General features: G+C 49.0%; 1 protein-coding gene across 1 annotated transcript; it reads right to left on the reverse strand.

The window, feature by feature from the left end:
- Positions 1-472: 472 nt before the first annotated feature.
- On the reverse strand, positions 473-9,493 carry SH2D7 (SH2 domain containing 7; the record flags this gene model as incomplete). The annotated part of the gene is made up of 6 exons (XM_082618013.1): positions 9,133-9,493; positions 7,715-7,804; positions 4,500-4,665; positions 4,004-4,216; positions 1,984-2,646; positions 473-523 (listed from the first exon to the last, which is right to left on the reverse strand). Exons 1-6 carry the CDS (start codon positions 9,306-9,308, stop codon positions 473-475), a joined length of 1,359 nt encoding a protein of 452 aa, XP_082474139.1. The 5' UTR covers positions 9,309-9,493.
- Positions 9,494-16,289: the final 6,796 nt, after the last annotated feature.

Below are 16,289 nucleotides of genomic sequence, written 5' to 3' on the forward strand. Positions count from 1 at the left end.
TCCCTCCTTTCTGCTGATGGAGCCACGAGGAGGGGGACTGGTTTTGGTCTCAAGAGCAACTGAATGACATCACTCAGCCAGTTAGGAAAATGTCAGCGCTGCCACAGGGCCTGCCCCACGCTCAGTAAGTGTTCAGTGGTGGGAGGTCAGCACGGTCAATCCGTCCAGGCCCAGCCTGCTCACCTTGGAAATGCGGGTGGCCTTTGGCCAGTCCCCACTCCTCTCGGGCCTTGATTTCCTCTGGATGGGTGGGAGGCACTGGGGAAGCAGGGCACAGCCCTGAGCTTCAGGCAGCTGGAAGGTCCCCTCCCATCCTGTCCCCTAGGCTGTCTCGGAGCCTTGTTCCAGAGCAGGCTGGTTCGATCTGAGGGTGCAAGGGGTGCCTTCAAGCAAGCTGAGAGCTTTCCAGTAAGCCCTGGCATAGCCCAGATACCGGGAAACCCGCTGGTGAACTTCAGAAAGCCAGGCCTCCTCAGGATTTGTGCTTCTTGTCTGTGAAGAAGAGCCTCCGGAGCTTGTCAGGCTGCAAGGAGGGAGAAGATGCTAGAGCCTGGGTCCCTGGACGGGGAGGGGAGAGCCAGGCTCAGAGCATCCCTTGGCAGCAACTGGGGGCTGGGGCTCAAGGCCGGAGAAGGGCCAGGGTGGAATACTGATAGTTGCTCCACCACCCCTTGCAGTGCCAGAAATTCCACTCCAGCCCTCTGGTTTGGATGAAGGATTCGCCCTCTCTGGCTAAGGAGGCTAGGGGAAAGGAGAGAAGAAACGCCAAGTCCCCCCTTCCCTCACTGGGTCCCCTGGGGTCCCCAGCCCCAGCACTGTCTGCCTCAGCCATGCCCTAGGTAGAATGGGGGTGGGGATGTACATGGTGCCACCAGGGACCGGAAGGACTTTGCAGCTAGAGGAAGAGCAGACATGGGTGTGGCTTCTGTGGTTCTTAGAAGGGCTGTCTGCAGGTAGGATCTGTGGTCCCGGGCATCAGGAAGGACCTCAGAGGCAGCCTTGCACCAGGCGAGCTCCCTGTCCTGGGGTGTGTGGGCACAGCCCTGCCCTGCGGGAGGAGCTGGCAGAGCTTCTGGTGAAGGCCTTTCAGCTGGGAGCTCGGGGTTTTGCTGTTCAAGCGGAAGAGGAGGTCTGCACGTGCCCGAGGCCTGAGGCTGTGCCCTCGGGGAGTGGGCTCTCCCAGCTCATTGGCTCCAGGCGTAGACAAATACACTGAGGCTGAGGGCCCAGGAGGGTTCCACTGCCTCCCTGGGAATCCTGACCACCTCCCTCTGCCCTCCTGATCCCTGCTTCCCCTTTTCTCCTTTCTTATCAGAAATCCCCAGGAATAACACCTGCTCACTGACAGCCATCTCTGGGCTGTGTCCTGAGCACATAAGGATGTCTAGCTTCACCTCCTGGGCAGCCGCCCCTGGACACAGCCACAGGACCAGCCCATTTTACAGATGAGGAAATGGAGATCCTGGGTAGATGCTAAATAAGAATACAGGATGCCCGCTTAAATTTGAACTTCAGATAAATGAGGAATAATTGCACTATTGGGGACATAGTTATGCTTAAAAAAATTACTCATTGTTTATCTGAAATTCAAATTAACTGGGCGTCTTGTATTTTATCTTGCTAAATCTGGCAATCTTAGTTGCTGGGGAAACTATCTTGCCCAAAGCCATGTGGCTAGGGAGTGGCTGAGCCATGAAAAGGGCCAAGGCAAGTCAGACCTGGAGCCAGGGCCGTTTTCCACCTCTCTGAGGCTCTGAGACGCTTGCAGTGGCCAAGAGGGAGGGACAGGAGTCCTAGTTTGCCACGGAGAAAGACATCAGAAGGGCCTGGAAGCCTCCATCTTACATCCAAACCTAACATCTGCCTCTCCCACCATCTCTAAGCAGAAGTTAGGGCTGGAAAGTTCTGGGCAGTGGCAGTGACCTGACCTGCCCATGCCTGAGGGCCACAGGTCCCTCCTACCACCCCACCCATGGAGCCCACCTTATGTGTCCGTCCAGTCTCCTTGCTCCTGGCTGCCGGGATTTGTTCATAGGTGTTCCTGGGCTCTGGGAGCTCCGGGGCCCCCAGTATCCTCTCATAGCCACAGTCTGTGGACCCTGAAAGCTTGCTATATGTGGGACTTGCTCCAGGATAGGGGGGCCTGGCTGGGCCACCCCAGCAGACTGTGATCTGCTCGTAGGTACTGCTGCCTTCTTGGTCTGGCACATCCCTGGCCTCCTCTAGGAGGTCTTCTGGCCGGATGAGCTCATAGATGTCTGCAGAACGGCTCAGTTTTGGAGACCCCTGATCCCAGGTAGCAGCTGAGGATCCTAGAGCCTCAGAACTGGGGGGCAGGAGAAGGCCCCAAGAAGTGGGAGACACTCTAGGGCCCTGGTCTGGGCTCACCCCAGAGAGGGCAGGTCCCGGGCCATCAGGCTTGTTCTGGCTTCCATCTGAGAGTCTCCTCAGGGCCTCCTTGCCTGGGGAGAAGGCCCGGCTGCTGGCTGGAACTGGCTCCTGCCTGCCAGACACATCTGTGCCCCGGTCTAGCCGTGCCTGGTTCATCTTTCTCAGGTCTGCATAGATGATGTTGTTGGGGCCTCCAAAAGACTTGTCCAGAAGGGAAGCACTCCTCTCCGGGAGGGGAGGCACCTTGACGGGGGCCTGGGGAGAGAACGACAGAACCTCTTAGAGGTTACCCTGTCACTAAGTTGCCTTCTGGTAAACTGCAGGTCTCTCAGAGAAGCTGAGGCCCCTTGTCTTGGGCTCAGTTTACCTGACTGTTACGTGCAGGGGTTGGTTGACATTCGGGGTCCCTGCCAGCTTCATGCTCTAGGACTCTGAGTATGGTCCTTATGTTGGCATTCAAGGCCAGGGGTCACGAAATCTACCTCCCACCCAAGATCATCCTGCCCTGCTCCTCTCCCCTCCAGAGTGGTGGTCCCTCAGAGCCCCTTGAGCCCACTCACTCACTGCTCCCTTCCCCTTCAGAAGGGTCCACCCCCAAGTCCATCAATTGTGTATTTATTCAACAAATATTTAGTAAGCACTGTGTAGACACCATCCTGGGTGCCAAGGGCTCAATGATGAGCAAGACCACCTCTTGGGAGTTTACATTCTAACCTGGAGATGGGCAACATACTGCTCTGTTGTATAGTTTAATGTGGTTGATGTAATATATGATACAATAATATATCACAAGATAATATACTGTCAGCTCATGATCAGTACTATGAAGAAGAACAATGGGATAGGGAGAATGGCTGGTAGGAGGGGATATTTTCTATAGTTTAGGGGGTCCTCTCTGAGGAAATGACATTTAAGCAGAGCATGGAATGCAGTGAGAGTAGAAGCCATGCAGATGTCTGGTGGGGAGAGCATTCCAGGCAGTGGGTACAGCAAGAGCAAGGGCCCTGAGGTGGGAACGAGGTTGATGTGTTCAAGGGAGACCCAAAGGCCAATAAGGTTAGAGAAAAGTGAAGAAGGGGGACAGGTGGCAGGGCACCTGGTGAGGATCTCGTGGACCCTGGTGAAGATTTCAGATTTTATTTTAAACATGAGGAGAAGCCCTCGCTGTGATCTGATACATATTAAGAAAAATCTCCATGAGTCCCTCTTGTGAGTTGCTGTGGAGGAAAATAAAGTATTGATTCACAGGCATCCCACTCTACAGTTTACAAAGGGATTTTTCTGACATTTCATATCCATTCCCTCATTCAAGCATCACAGGAACCTCAAGATTGGTAAACTGAGGCTCAGAGAGGTTATGTGACTTGCCCAAAGTCACTCAGCTAGAAAGGCCAAGCCAAGGTTTGAACCAAATCCACCGGTCAGAGGCAGGCCACAGCATGGGCGAACCACTGGGTAATTCCAAGCTGAGCTGCTCCTCTCTGGGCCTGGCACTCACCCTCCGCAGCCTGAGGGGATGGCCAGTGTGGCCTCTCCAGGCCTGATGGTGGACGTGGCACCCACATTCCTGGTCTAGCAACCCTGACTCTGGGTAGCCCAGAATCCTCCTCACCTCCATGCTTTCTTCCTTGGGGAGGTTCCAGGGACTTGCATCCAGGCTCTTCTTTTTGTAGAGGAAGGAGACCTGGGGCTTTGGAGAGGGGCAGGGGCTGGCATCCTTGTCTGGGACCACCGTGGGGGACACTGCAGCAGGCGGGTTTTCCAGGCCCAGATTGGTCTGATGGAGGTCCAGGGTGATGGCGTCATATAGATCACTGTTCTCTAGCTGGAGGTGGTGGGGACACAGCAGGTGTGTGGTCATACACCCCTGGCCAGCCTCTAGCCTGCTGCCCGAGACTGCTGGCCAGAGATTGAAACATTCCCACCAGGTCCCTGACCTCAGGTAGAATGCTTCCTCCATCTCCCCTTCTCAAATAAGGACCATGACCCTGCACTGAGTGCCCCTGGGTGGCAGGAAATAGGGAAGGCAAGGAAAGGCATGTGGTCGAGTGGTGGACACCCCTGGCCTGGGCACCCTGCCCCACCCCCCAGGGAAGAGAGGTACCTACCCGGGGGCAGGCAGCAGCCAGGGTCTCCCCGAAGGGCTCAAACTGCACCTCCTGGTAATGGCGCACGAGCTCGGCCAGGGTGCCCTGGCTCTGGGTGTCCCCTGAGATGAGGTAGCGCCGGTTTTGGAGCTGGTTGATGACAAAATGCCGGCAGCGGTCGCTGCCCCTGCAACACAAGCGCTTGTGGCCTGGGGCTGCTGACAACCGGCAGCCCTGCCTTGGCCCAGGGCCGGAGCTGACCCGGGGCCATGCTACCCACTTGGGCCTTGACGTGTTCCTCTATAAACTGGAACTTGACATCCAGCAAACACAGCCTTGCAGGTGATAGGGAGCGGTTTTTCAACGCGCACCCGCCCCTGCCCCCCCACGTCAGTCAGGGAGGAAAGGGCCAGGGCCGGGGTTAAGGGGGAGTGAGGCACTCAGCTTGGAGCATGGATGCAAATTAAAAGGGAAGCCACAAAACTCAGTAATCAAGATAACTCATAATGCAATATTTTAGAAAATCAAAATTAATACCAAAATATCCATGATGAGCAAAATATCTAAGGCTTAAAAGATGAGTTCCGAGCCCACACTTGCACAACTCAGCCTCACTCATCTCACCCAAACCCCGGCCAGGCCAAAAAGATGGAGTTCCAGCTCCCATCTCCACTCCAGCCTGTAAAGTCCCACCCTCTTCATTTTCCTTTTTTATGGAAGAGTAACGTAAACACAGTGAAGTGCACACGTCCTAAGTGTGCAGCTCGATGAACTTCCACATATGAACGTTCCCAGGTAACCACCGCTTAGAGCAGAACAAAACATTTTCCTGCTCCCCAGAAGACTCCCTCGTGGCCCCTTCCAGTCAAACGTAGCCACCACTCTGACCCCCATCACCATAGATCAGTTTTGCTTGTTATGGAATTTCACCTAAATGGAATCATACAGTATTTCTTTTTTGTGTCTGGCTTCTTTCACGCAACATATCTTTGAGATTGATTCATGTCCATGTAGAATTAGCTTCTTTTTTCCCCCCCATTGAGAGGTAGTATTCCATTTAATTAAATCCACAATTTATCCATTCTGCTGATGGACATTTAGATTATTTCCACATCTGGGCAATTATAAATAAAGCTGCTCTGAACATTCTTGTACATGGCTTTTGCTGAATATATGTATTCATTGCTATTGAGAATATCCCAGGAAGGAGAATTGGGTGAGGGATACACACGTATGTTTAGCTTTAGTAGATTATGCCGAATTGTTTTCTAAAATCATTGCCAAGTATGAGAGTTACAGTTGCTCTGAATCTTCATCAACTATTAGGTAGCCTCTGTCTTTCCACTGTAGCCATTCATTGTGGTTTTAGTTTCTATTTCCCTGATTGCTAAAGCTGCTGAACACCAGTATGCTCACTGTCCTTTTGGACCCCCTTTTAGGAAGTGCCTTTATTTTGCCTGTGTCATCTTTGTCTTATTGATTTGCAGGAGTTCTTCATATAGTCTGGATATGAGTCTTTTTATTAGGTGTATGTATTACAATACAAAACCTCTCCAGCACTGCAGCTTGTCCTTTTATTCACTGAATGGTATCTTCTGATTAACAAAAGTTCTTAATTTTAAAGAAATCCAATTTGTTAATCTTCTCTTTTATGGTCAGTACTCTTGTGTCTCGTTTAAGAAATCTTTGCCTGTCTCAAAGTCATGAAGAATATTTCCTATGTTTTCTTTTCCTATGTTTTCTTTTGCTTTTCTCACTTGGGTCTGTGAACCATCTAGAATTAATTTTTGTGTATGGTGTGAGGTGGGGGTCATTTTTTTCCATTTGGATATCCAATTGCTCCTGTACCACTTATTGAAAACACCAGCCTCCCCATACTCCTCCCTGTCCCACGACCCCCACCCTCCCCCCCGCTGAATTGCACTGGCGCCTCTGTTGCAAATCAGGTAACCAAATGTGGGGGACTGTTTCTGGATTCCACTGGGCTATTTGTATATCTTTGTGAAGCCCCACTTTGATCTCTTTAATAAGCTGGCACTCCACCTAAGATCATGTTTGAAAAAAAAAAGCCCTGATGCTTAAAATACATTTGAAAACTGCTGAGTTTGTATATTTCAAAGTGCTGAGGACCATACCTGGCACATAGAATAACAATAACTATTTTAATAATGACTAACATTTATTTATTTACTATGTTCTGGACACTGTACCAAGCAGTTTTAAAGGTATAAACTCATCAAACCCATTCAACAATCCTATGCAATATTCCCATTTTACAGATGAGGAAATGTAGGTGCGGAGAGGCAAAGTGACTTGCTCAAGATCAGAATTTGGACTGGGACAATCTGAACAGATGATAATTTTGAATCTGAATCTGAGGACTTTGAGATTTGCCCTGGAGCCCCAGCCTCCCTCCCTCCCTAACTAGGGGTGGGGGAGGGAACTTCTTCCTTTTTCTGCCTTCCCCCACCCAACCTACCCTTGGGACAGGCTCTGACGTCACCACCTCTGACTTCATCCTGGCCATCTTGTCTCTTCTTCTCCATGCCCACTGCCTTACCCTAGCCCAAGCTTCCTCATCTAGCCCAGACCTCACCCCTCAGTGGTCCCCACTGCCCCCACACCTCCAGCACCTGTCTTGAGTCCTCCTTCCATAGGCTGCCTGAAGTAGCCTTGCAAAACTTAAGTCTGACCAGATGACCCTTCATTGTCTACAGACATAGCCAGGCATCCAAGGCCATCCTGAGCTTCCCTCGGCCTTCCTCTCCAGGCATTGTTCCACTGGTACCATGTGTCCTTCTGCACCCAGCAACTTGTGGCTCCCAACACCTTAGTCTGCCCTGTCTCTGTTCTTTTGCATATGCAGTTCAATCTAATGGAAATGCCTTCCTAAACCCCAATCACACCTCCTTTTCTGCCCAGCAAGTTGCTGTTCTTCCTTCTATCCTGTGCTCAAAATCCACCTCTGTGAAGCCTTCCCCAGCCTCCCATCAGGAGGAGGTTCTCCGCTGCCCCCCACCAACTCACCCCCTTGAAGGTGGGTGCTTCATCCTAGTATATGGCTGGTGCTGTTCAGAAAATGTCTGATGGACATGGATGGATGACTGAGGGAGTGAGGGAGTCAGGGCCCAGGGAAAGCCCAACAGTGTGGGCTGGTGGGGATTCCAAGCTTATCTGCAAGTCTGGCTTGTGGAGCCAGAGCCTGCCTGCCCTTTGCAGAGGGCTTCCTTTCTTACCTGTAGGACAAGATGTAGCCGGTGGCCCGGTCGCTGAGGCGGATGAGGAAGGAGCCAAGAGCTTTGTCCCTGAGCAGCTGCTCTGTCTGCCTGGGCAGAGGACATGCCATTAGCTGAGGTTGCGTCCCCACAACAGCAGGAGCAGCCTGACTTAGACCTGCCAGCCATGCCCCAGACCCAGTGCACAGATCTCCAACCCTTTATAGAGAACTCCCTCAGACTTTCGTCTGGTTCTGTGGTCAGTCTGGGTTCATTCAAGCAAACTCAAGACTCAGTCTGGGGCTGGCTGGGTTGGAATCCTGAGGTCACACACACACACACACACACACACACACACCCCACCACACTACTGCCTCACCAGCAGGCACAATAGCCACTGACCCTCTCCACCTGAATGTCCCTGCAGCAAGAAGGAATCCATATAGCTGGAGATTTTTAAGTTTGTGGGATCCTTGCCTCAGGACTGCTGTGTACAGTTGTGCAGGATGTGTACTACACTGTAGTTTCTGCAGGGAGAAGGCGTTGGTATGTCTGGAGCCTGACCACAATGGCAACTCATGGGTTCTCATCCCCTTCCCTTGCATGTCCCCTTCAGCCTCAGGCAGCTACGGATAATTCTAAATGATGCCAAGGAGTTTGGAGGCATGGTGGAAATTCCAGCTGTCTTCTGGTTTGGCAGTACATAGACCAGATATTTCCTCACCCACTTATTCATCAAATACTTTCTGAGTGCCTGCTCTATGCGGGACCAGCTACAAATTTTGCAGGGGTCAGTACTAAATAAAAACCTGGAGCCCCTTACTCAAAAAGTAAGAATTTCAACAGAGCAGAGGGCCCTGTGTTACAGCACACGTCAATGCCTGTGAAGCTGTGCCTGCTTCAATGCTAGGTGCTGGGCCAGGAGGACCTAATGAGTGGCTGCATTTGTCATTCCTTCAGCTAGTGCTTTGGCAGCTTGGAGATCCAGCCCAATCAGAAAGCCAGCCTCCACATCTTGGCCTTTATTCCTAGAGTAACAGTATATCCAGGTTCGCCTGGGAGAGTCCCCACTTAGAACAGTTCTCCTAGTTAAGTCCTCTTACTAACAGTGCTCTGGTTTGGATGATGAATGAAACAGTCCCCCTAGTAATTCATCAGGTTATCCGGAGCTGTTCTGAACACATACTGCTCCGGCCTGCCCCTCTCTGTTTCTCTGGCAGCCTGACAGCCCCAGCCATCCCAGCCCTACACTCAGAGCCGGGGCCCGTGCCTTCGCCCACCTTGCCCACAGAAGCGGCTGTCAGAGAACTCGGCATTCCTCAGTCTGTTCCCCCACCCACTGCTTGCTGGGGTCCCCGCCTAGCCCAGGGAAAGGGGCTAGCCCCTCGGCCCTAGGGGGCTAGGGGCCACGCTGGGCACGTGGACAGGGGCAGCCTTACTTGCGGGTGATGAATCCGTGAAACCAGGGGGGCAGGGCTCCATTCTGCAGAATGAGGGGGGCCTGCGTCTCTGTGAACCACATCAGGGCCAGCTCCTGCAGCTTAGCCAGGGCCTGGCTGTCCCCGGCCCCCTCGGGCCCCCTGACCAGGTTGAGCTGCCTCAGGTGGCCCTCCATTCTGGCGAGCACTGATGTGGAAGCAGAGCCCAGACCACCCGTACGCCTCTATATCTGTGGGCACCCCGGCTCATTTGCCTGAGCCCATGCCCTCTCCAACCACCCGCCGCACACAGGAGCTCTATTGTCACTTCTGACAACATGCGGCTGGTTCTCTTCTCTGATGCTCTGAGGCGGGGCACCTTGGCTGTCTGGGGACATTGGGGGAGGGTCACATTAGCAGTCAGAGAGGGGCAGGAGAGGGATCCCTGACTTCCTGGCTAGCAGATGAGCTGCCCCACTGGGTTTGGCCCCTTCACCCAACCTCCGGTCTTTGTCTCAGCTAAAGACCAGACTCTGGCTAAAGTCCAGGCACTGCCACTGTTAGCAAAGTGGTGAATTTAAATTCTACTTATCCTTCCTTCATGGCGGCCACTTGTGTCTTGGTGAAGTTCCGTGCTGATGAATTCCTCTTTCCACTCAAGATTTATTGTCTACTGTGTGCCACGTACATCTGGGCCTTGGGAAAAAAGCAGCAACCAAAACAGCATTTTGCCTCATGGCACATATGTTCTAGTGGAAGGAAACAGATAATAAACAAATACATATATAGAATATGGGGTCAAGTGTAATAAGCACTCCAAGAAAAAGGGAGAGGAAGAAGAGGGCATGGATTGTGTTATTTAGATAGGGGGTCAGATAGGGTGTCAGGGTTGGGGGAAGCCTTGCCCAGGAGGTGCCACTGGAACAGTGAAAGAGAATGCCAGGCAGGTACCTGGGGGAAGAGATGCTGCTCCCAGTAGAGGGAAGAGCAAGTACAAAGACTGTGAGGTGGGACTCTGCTGGAGATCCTGAAAAACAACCTAGAAGCTCATGGGGCTGGAGGAAGAGCCCTTTGGAGTAGACGGATCCCCTAGAAGGGCTGCCGTAAGGCTTTTGAGAGGAAGCACTGCACCAGTTAGGGCCCAGGATATTTGTTCACGCAAACATCCCTGAATCTCTAATGTGTTTCTGAGTTTCACAGCAGAAATCCAGGCTCGGGTGACAGTGAGGCAGGGGATGTTGCAAACAGTCAACCCCAAGGATCTGGGTTAGAATTGCGCTTCCATCACACTGACACAGGCCTCAAGGCAGTTTCTAAGTGGTTGCAGACAGCTCAATTTCTTCATCTGTAGAATGGGAATAATTTTTAAAAAGCTACTTTCTAGACTCTAGGGTCATTATGACAAGTAAACGAGATAGCATAATGGTTAAGAATGAGGGAACATATATATAAATTCCAAAACAGGCAGAACTGACCAATACCAATAAAAGTTAGAATAGTGTTTACCTTGGGGAGTGTATGACCAGGAAAGGGTGAGGAGCGGCTAGGTGCTGACCATGTTCTATTTCCTGATCTGGGTGGTGTGTTAGATGAGTGTGTTCACTTTGTGAAAATTCATTGAACTCTGTGCTCATGATCTATGCATTTTTCTATGTATATGTTCTACTTCAACAAAACAGCTCATTTGTAAAAAATGAGGGCGCTACAGCCATAGTTCTTTGGTTCCAGTTCCAGCTCACCAGCTATGGGACCTTGAGCAAATGACTTCATTTTTCTGGTCTTCAGTGTCATCATCTTTGAAACAGGGAGGAAGAACATGACCTGTTGTTTGAAAGGTAAAATGCGTTCAGTCTTCAGAACAGAGTTTGGAATGTAAGCTATCAGCATTAGCTATCACTCATGGTGATGATGATGATGATGATGATGATGATGATGATGATGATGATGATGTAATGACTGAAATACAGTGGGTCCTCCCCTATTGGTAACTATTTTTGTTATTACTATTATTATTATAATTTCATCATGGTCATTCTCAAATAAAAATAAAAATACCAGTGGCAAGTGTGTGATACATATGATTTAGAGGAAAGGTCAGGGCATGACCTCAACCTGGACAGCTCATTCCCTGTTTTTGAGATTCATTTTCCACCTCTGTAGAAAGGGTTGCAGGGCAACCTTGCCTCACCTGTCGATGGAGTGAAATACTGCAGGTCATGCTCTTCACACAGGGACAGGCCCACGGGCACATAGCAAGTGTTCCCGAGGGTCAGCTACCGGGAACATCACTTTTATAAACAATTTCCAGCCTTGACAGAGAGGAATCAACTCCAGCCAGGGGACACCGAGAGGGATTCACATACTTGCGAAATGGTCTTCCTGTCACAGATGTAAGCCAGGGATACACTGGGGTCATAATGGAAATCCCAGGGCCAAACTAGAAAGGACTGGAATTTCCCAATATGGGATGGGGGAGGCGTAGGAGTGGATTACATCTTTATCTTCCCCAATCTCTAACTGAAATTCAGCATTTCCTTCCATGGGGAGTGCAGAGAACAAATCTTTTTTTTTTTTTTTTTAACATCTTTATTGGAGTATAATTGCTTAACAATGGTGTGTTAGTTTCTGCTTTATAACAAAGTGAATCAGTTATACATATACATATGTTCCCATATCCCCTCCCTCTTGCGTCTCCCTCCCACCCTCCCTATCCCACCCCTCCAGGTGGTCACAAAGCACCGAGGTGATCTCCCTGTGCTATGTGGCTGCTTCCCACCTTACGTTTGGTAGTGTATATATGTCCATGCCTCTCTTTCGCTTTGTCACAGCTTACCCTTCCCCCTCCCCATATCCTCAAGTCCATTCTCTAGTAGGTCTGTGTCTTTATTCCTGTCTTACCCCTAGGAGAACAAATCTTATTAGTGTTCGTAACACCTGTGACTTTGTCACCAAAGGAAATCACAGGTATTTTCATATCACATTACAGCTGCTGCAGACATCCTGAGATATTGATTTTGCTCATTACCCCAAAATTATAATAATTAGACCCAAAGCTGGATCTTGATATTTAACATGCTAATAAAGAAGCACATCGTATTACTACATCACAGATATTTAGATAACCTTATTTCAATATGATTGATTTCCACTGTAATTCTGTGTATTTTATTTCGTGCATTTAAAAATATTATTCTGAGAAAAAGTTCATGAGCTTTACCAGATACCAAAGAGGTCCATGGCCCAAAAAAGGCCAAGGAAGCTGGGGTCTGACCCAGAGTTGGTTTGCTGCCAACATGAGGTCTTGGAGGTATTCAAATACAAAGAAATGTGTTTCTATAATTTTCCATGAGGTGTTCTCTCTCCACCTCCTGTTTAGGTGGGGCACTTTTATGAGCAGAACCTGGCCATTTGCATAAGAAGACAAAGGCTTTGTATACTGGAAGGGGGAGCCAAGGATGGTTGCAGGACAGATGTGAAGATTCCAAGGTCAGGCAAATAAAGGAGAGTCTATTTTTATACTCAGAGGAAATGGGCTTGAGGAGGGGTTGAAGCCAGGTTTGCAGGCATCAAGAGAGCTCTGTGAAAGACTGGGGATGGGTTTTCTCTGACAGTGTTCCACATCCCACTGTTCAGTTCATCACCTGTGTTCACCTACTAAGGGCTGGGTCCTGGGACAGGGAGAGGACCCGGGAGCAGCCCCGTCCTCCTTCTCCAGCCCTGGGTGCCCAGAGGTGTCCAGAGAGGAACTAAGAGGTTTCAGGCTCTGCAGTCAGACTAAGCGACTTAAGTAAGAATCCTGGTTCCCCCTTTGCCGGCTTTGTGAGTTTGGAGGAGGTACTTCACTTTGCTGTGTCTCAGGTTCTCATCTGTATAAATGAAAGGGAGAAAAAGTACGCACCTGGTAGGGTTTGGGGATCCAGTGAGCTGACCCGATGCAAGGGAGTAGTGGGGAAGCATGGTGCACATGCAATAAACATCAGACCCAGCTCCAAGTCAATCCCCTTGCTGGTAAGTCCCCAGAATTCGAAGTCTCTGTCTGTCTCATCGAAACTTTCTTGTCCTAGGTTCTCCATCAAGGTCATGCTTCTCCTGTAGGACCAAGAGATGGTAATGGATTATCCATTAAATTACTCTCTCCCGAGGATGCTCAGTCTGGCATGCCTTCTCAGGAGGAGAGTGCTCAGATTTCTCCAGAAAGATGCTCAGGGTCAGTGTCTTTCCCGCTGTTTTGATGGAAACCCACTGAGTATGGCCAGAACCCCAGCACTAACGCTGCCACTCCTTCTTTCTTGAGCCTGTGCAGTGGGAACATAGTACGTGGCCAAGTGCTGCTGGCAGCCAGCCTCCTGGGTAGAATGACAAAGTGGGCTTTTCAGTAAATTCTAGTCATATGTTCATTTTAGTTTATGAACACTGCATTTTCGTGCCCCTTAGTTAGTTATTCCGTTAGAATTTGTTCCACAATCATAGTGAGTGGAGAATGAATGATCCTATTTCTTTTTTCTCAGGTTGTCTGCCTTATTCTCCACTGTATTCTGTCCCTAGAATAGTGCTTGGCACAGTTAAATGCTCAATAGGTATATTTTATTTTATTTTATTTTTTGATGTGGACCATTTTTGTTAGTCTTTATTGAATTTGTTACACTATTGCTTCTGTTTTATGTTTTGGTTTCTTGGTTGTGAGGCATGTGGGATCTTAGCTCCCCGACCAGGGATCGAACCGGTACCCCCTGCACTGGAAGGTGGAGTTCTAACCACTGGACCACCAGGAAAGTCCTGGTATATTTTAAATTATTCAAATTCGTGATACATCCACATGGTTTTTAAAAATAAAAAGTGTAAAAAAGGTATCAGTAAAAATGTTCTCCTTCTAGGCATTAACCCCCATCTACCAAGTTCCATCTCATTCCCACAAGGAACTGCTGTTATTCATTTCTTGAATGTTCTTCCTGGGTTTCTTTATGCATATTCAAGTAAATATGTATATTCTTATTTTCCTCCCTTTGTTATATAAGGGTAGAATCTTATGCAGTGTTCTGTACCTTGCTTTGTAAAACTATTTAGTAATATATCTTAGAGTTCCTTTCATAAGAGTACATAGAGGGATGTCATTCTTTTTGTTACAGCTGCATGGCTGCACCATAATTTTTGTAACCGGTCCCCTACTGACGATCATTTGGGTTGTTTCCAGTGTTTTTATATTTCCAACAATGCAGCAGTGGATGACCTTATACAGATTTGATTAAACATAAGAGTGAGTACATCCATGGAACACATTCCCAGAAGAGAGACTGCTCAGTCAAAAGGGTATTTGCATTTGTCATTTTGATAGATGTTACCAAATTGCGTTCTTTAGGGGTTGTAGTCATTTACGCTCAGGAAATATTGAATGAACAGATAGACGAATAAATAATATATCCAAGCTCAGACATTGGGGCCCCCCAGCTTGCAAGAGGGGGCTGATGCTGACTCAGAGAGGTCACCCATTTTATTGTGACTCTTTCGGCCCCTTGCTGTCACTGAGCAAGCTCATCTTTTCACCTATAGATCATGGCTGTTGGGGTAGGAGGGCAGTACCCAGAGATGTTCCCTACAGACGTCTTCCCACCAAACAGGCAGCTCTGTTTCGTTCACAGGACAATGGCCAGGTACTGAGAACTTTATAAGGGCTGATTAAAATGCCTGAGACCTAGGGCTTCCCTGGTGGCACAGTGGTTGAGAGTCCGCCTGCCGATGCAGGGGACGCGGGTTCATGCCCCGGTCCGGGAAGATCTCACATGCTGCGGAGCGGCTGGGCCCGTGAGCCATGGCCGCTGAGCCTGGGCGTCCGGAGCCTGTGCTCCGCAAGGGGAGAGGCCACAACGGTGAGAGGCCCGCGTGCCGCAAAAATAAATAAATAAAATGTCTGAGACCTGAAAAACAACAACAACAACAAAAAAACAACTCTACCACTATTGGCTCCAAAGTCCAAATGGAGAAAACTGCAAAATCACAACAAATGCATAATAAATGTCTATACAATATATTGTTGCATCAGCTTCATTTAGTATTCATAAAAGTTTCATCATATCTGAAAATGGTTTGGAGGTCAGATTGTCCTACCTCACAAGAATCCCCAAGTGTTCAGGAAAACTACCAACAGATTGTTACCAATTGTCAATTAAATGAATTCTCAGAGCCAAATCATTCCAAAGGAAAATCATAGAGGTTATCATTTCTAAAAAGTTCAAAGTAAAGAAAAATTATATATAGTATTATACATAAGATATCTAGAATGTTATGTCATATATAATATACATATGTAATGTTAATTAATACTATAATTATATATAATATTAATTAATATTATATTGTATATAATTTTAAAATTTCAAATGTGGATGTGTCATTAAATTTATTCATTTATTTATTTGCTACATAGTGAGTTGCAGACTCCAAAAGCAAGAGTGCCTTGGACCTACCAAGGTCTTAAGAAAACTGCCAGTCCCACCTACTCCACAGAATACCCCTGCTCTGGGACTGTGGGGTCCTGACAACCCCAGAGGAAAGGGAACCCACCCCTCAGATCAGAGGTGCTCCCTCGTCTGGTGTACCTCTCAGTTTTAGCAGCAAGAACAAGACGTAAATTTATCTCTCTATAGATTATCTGGCCTCACCAGTGAGTAGTTCTGAGTCCCATGCAAAAATGAAAATCTACAGAATTGCATGCTGTCTGCTCATGAGAACTAAAGGAGGGACGGGTATGTAGGGATCAGTTTAGGGCCCGTTGGGAAGATCAGGGGCCAAGGACCATATGTTGGAACTCTTGTTCTATAGTTTCTTGGAGGCCAGATGGCCGCCATGGGTCCTGGCACACCTGACAGCTTGGACAGCTGCGGCTGCCCCTCCCTTAGTCCTTTCCCCGTCTCCCCTCCCCTCACTTCACAGCTGTGAAATGGAGGCCCACAGTAGATCTGTTACGATGTGGAGCCCCTATCATGTGCCAAACACTTCAAATACATACATATGCTTGCCTTTCCTCTTTATAACAGGTAGACGAGGTAGCATTACTGTCTCCATTTGTCCCCATTGTAAAGCTGGGAAACTGAGACTCAGGACTGGAAATGGCCTGCTTGAGACAAAGAGTAAGTCAGTGGCAGGGCTGGGACCAGAACCTGGGTGTCCCACCCCGGTTCCTA

The sequence above is a fragment of the Mesoplodon mirus genome (genome assembly GCF_964341445.2).
Source record: "Mesoplodon mirus genome assembly, chromosome: 4".
In the NCBI taxonomy this organism is placed as follows: Eukaryota; Metazoa; Chordata; class Mammalia; order Artiodactyla; family Ziphiidae; genus Mesoplodon; species Mesoplodon mirus.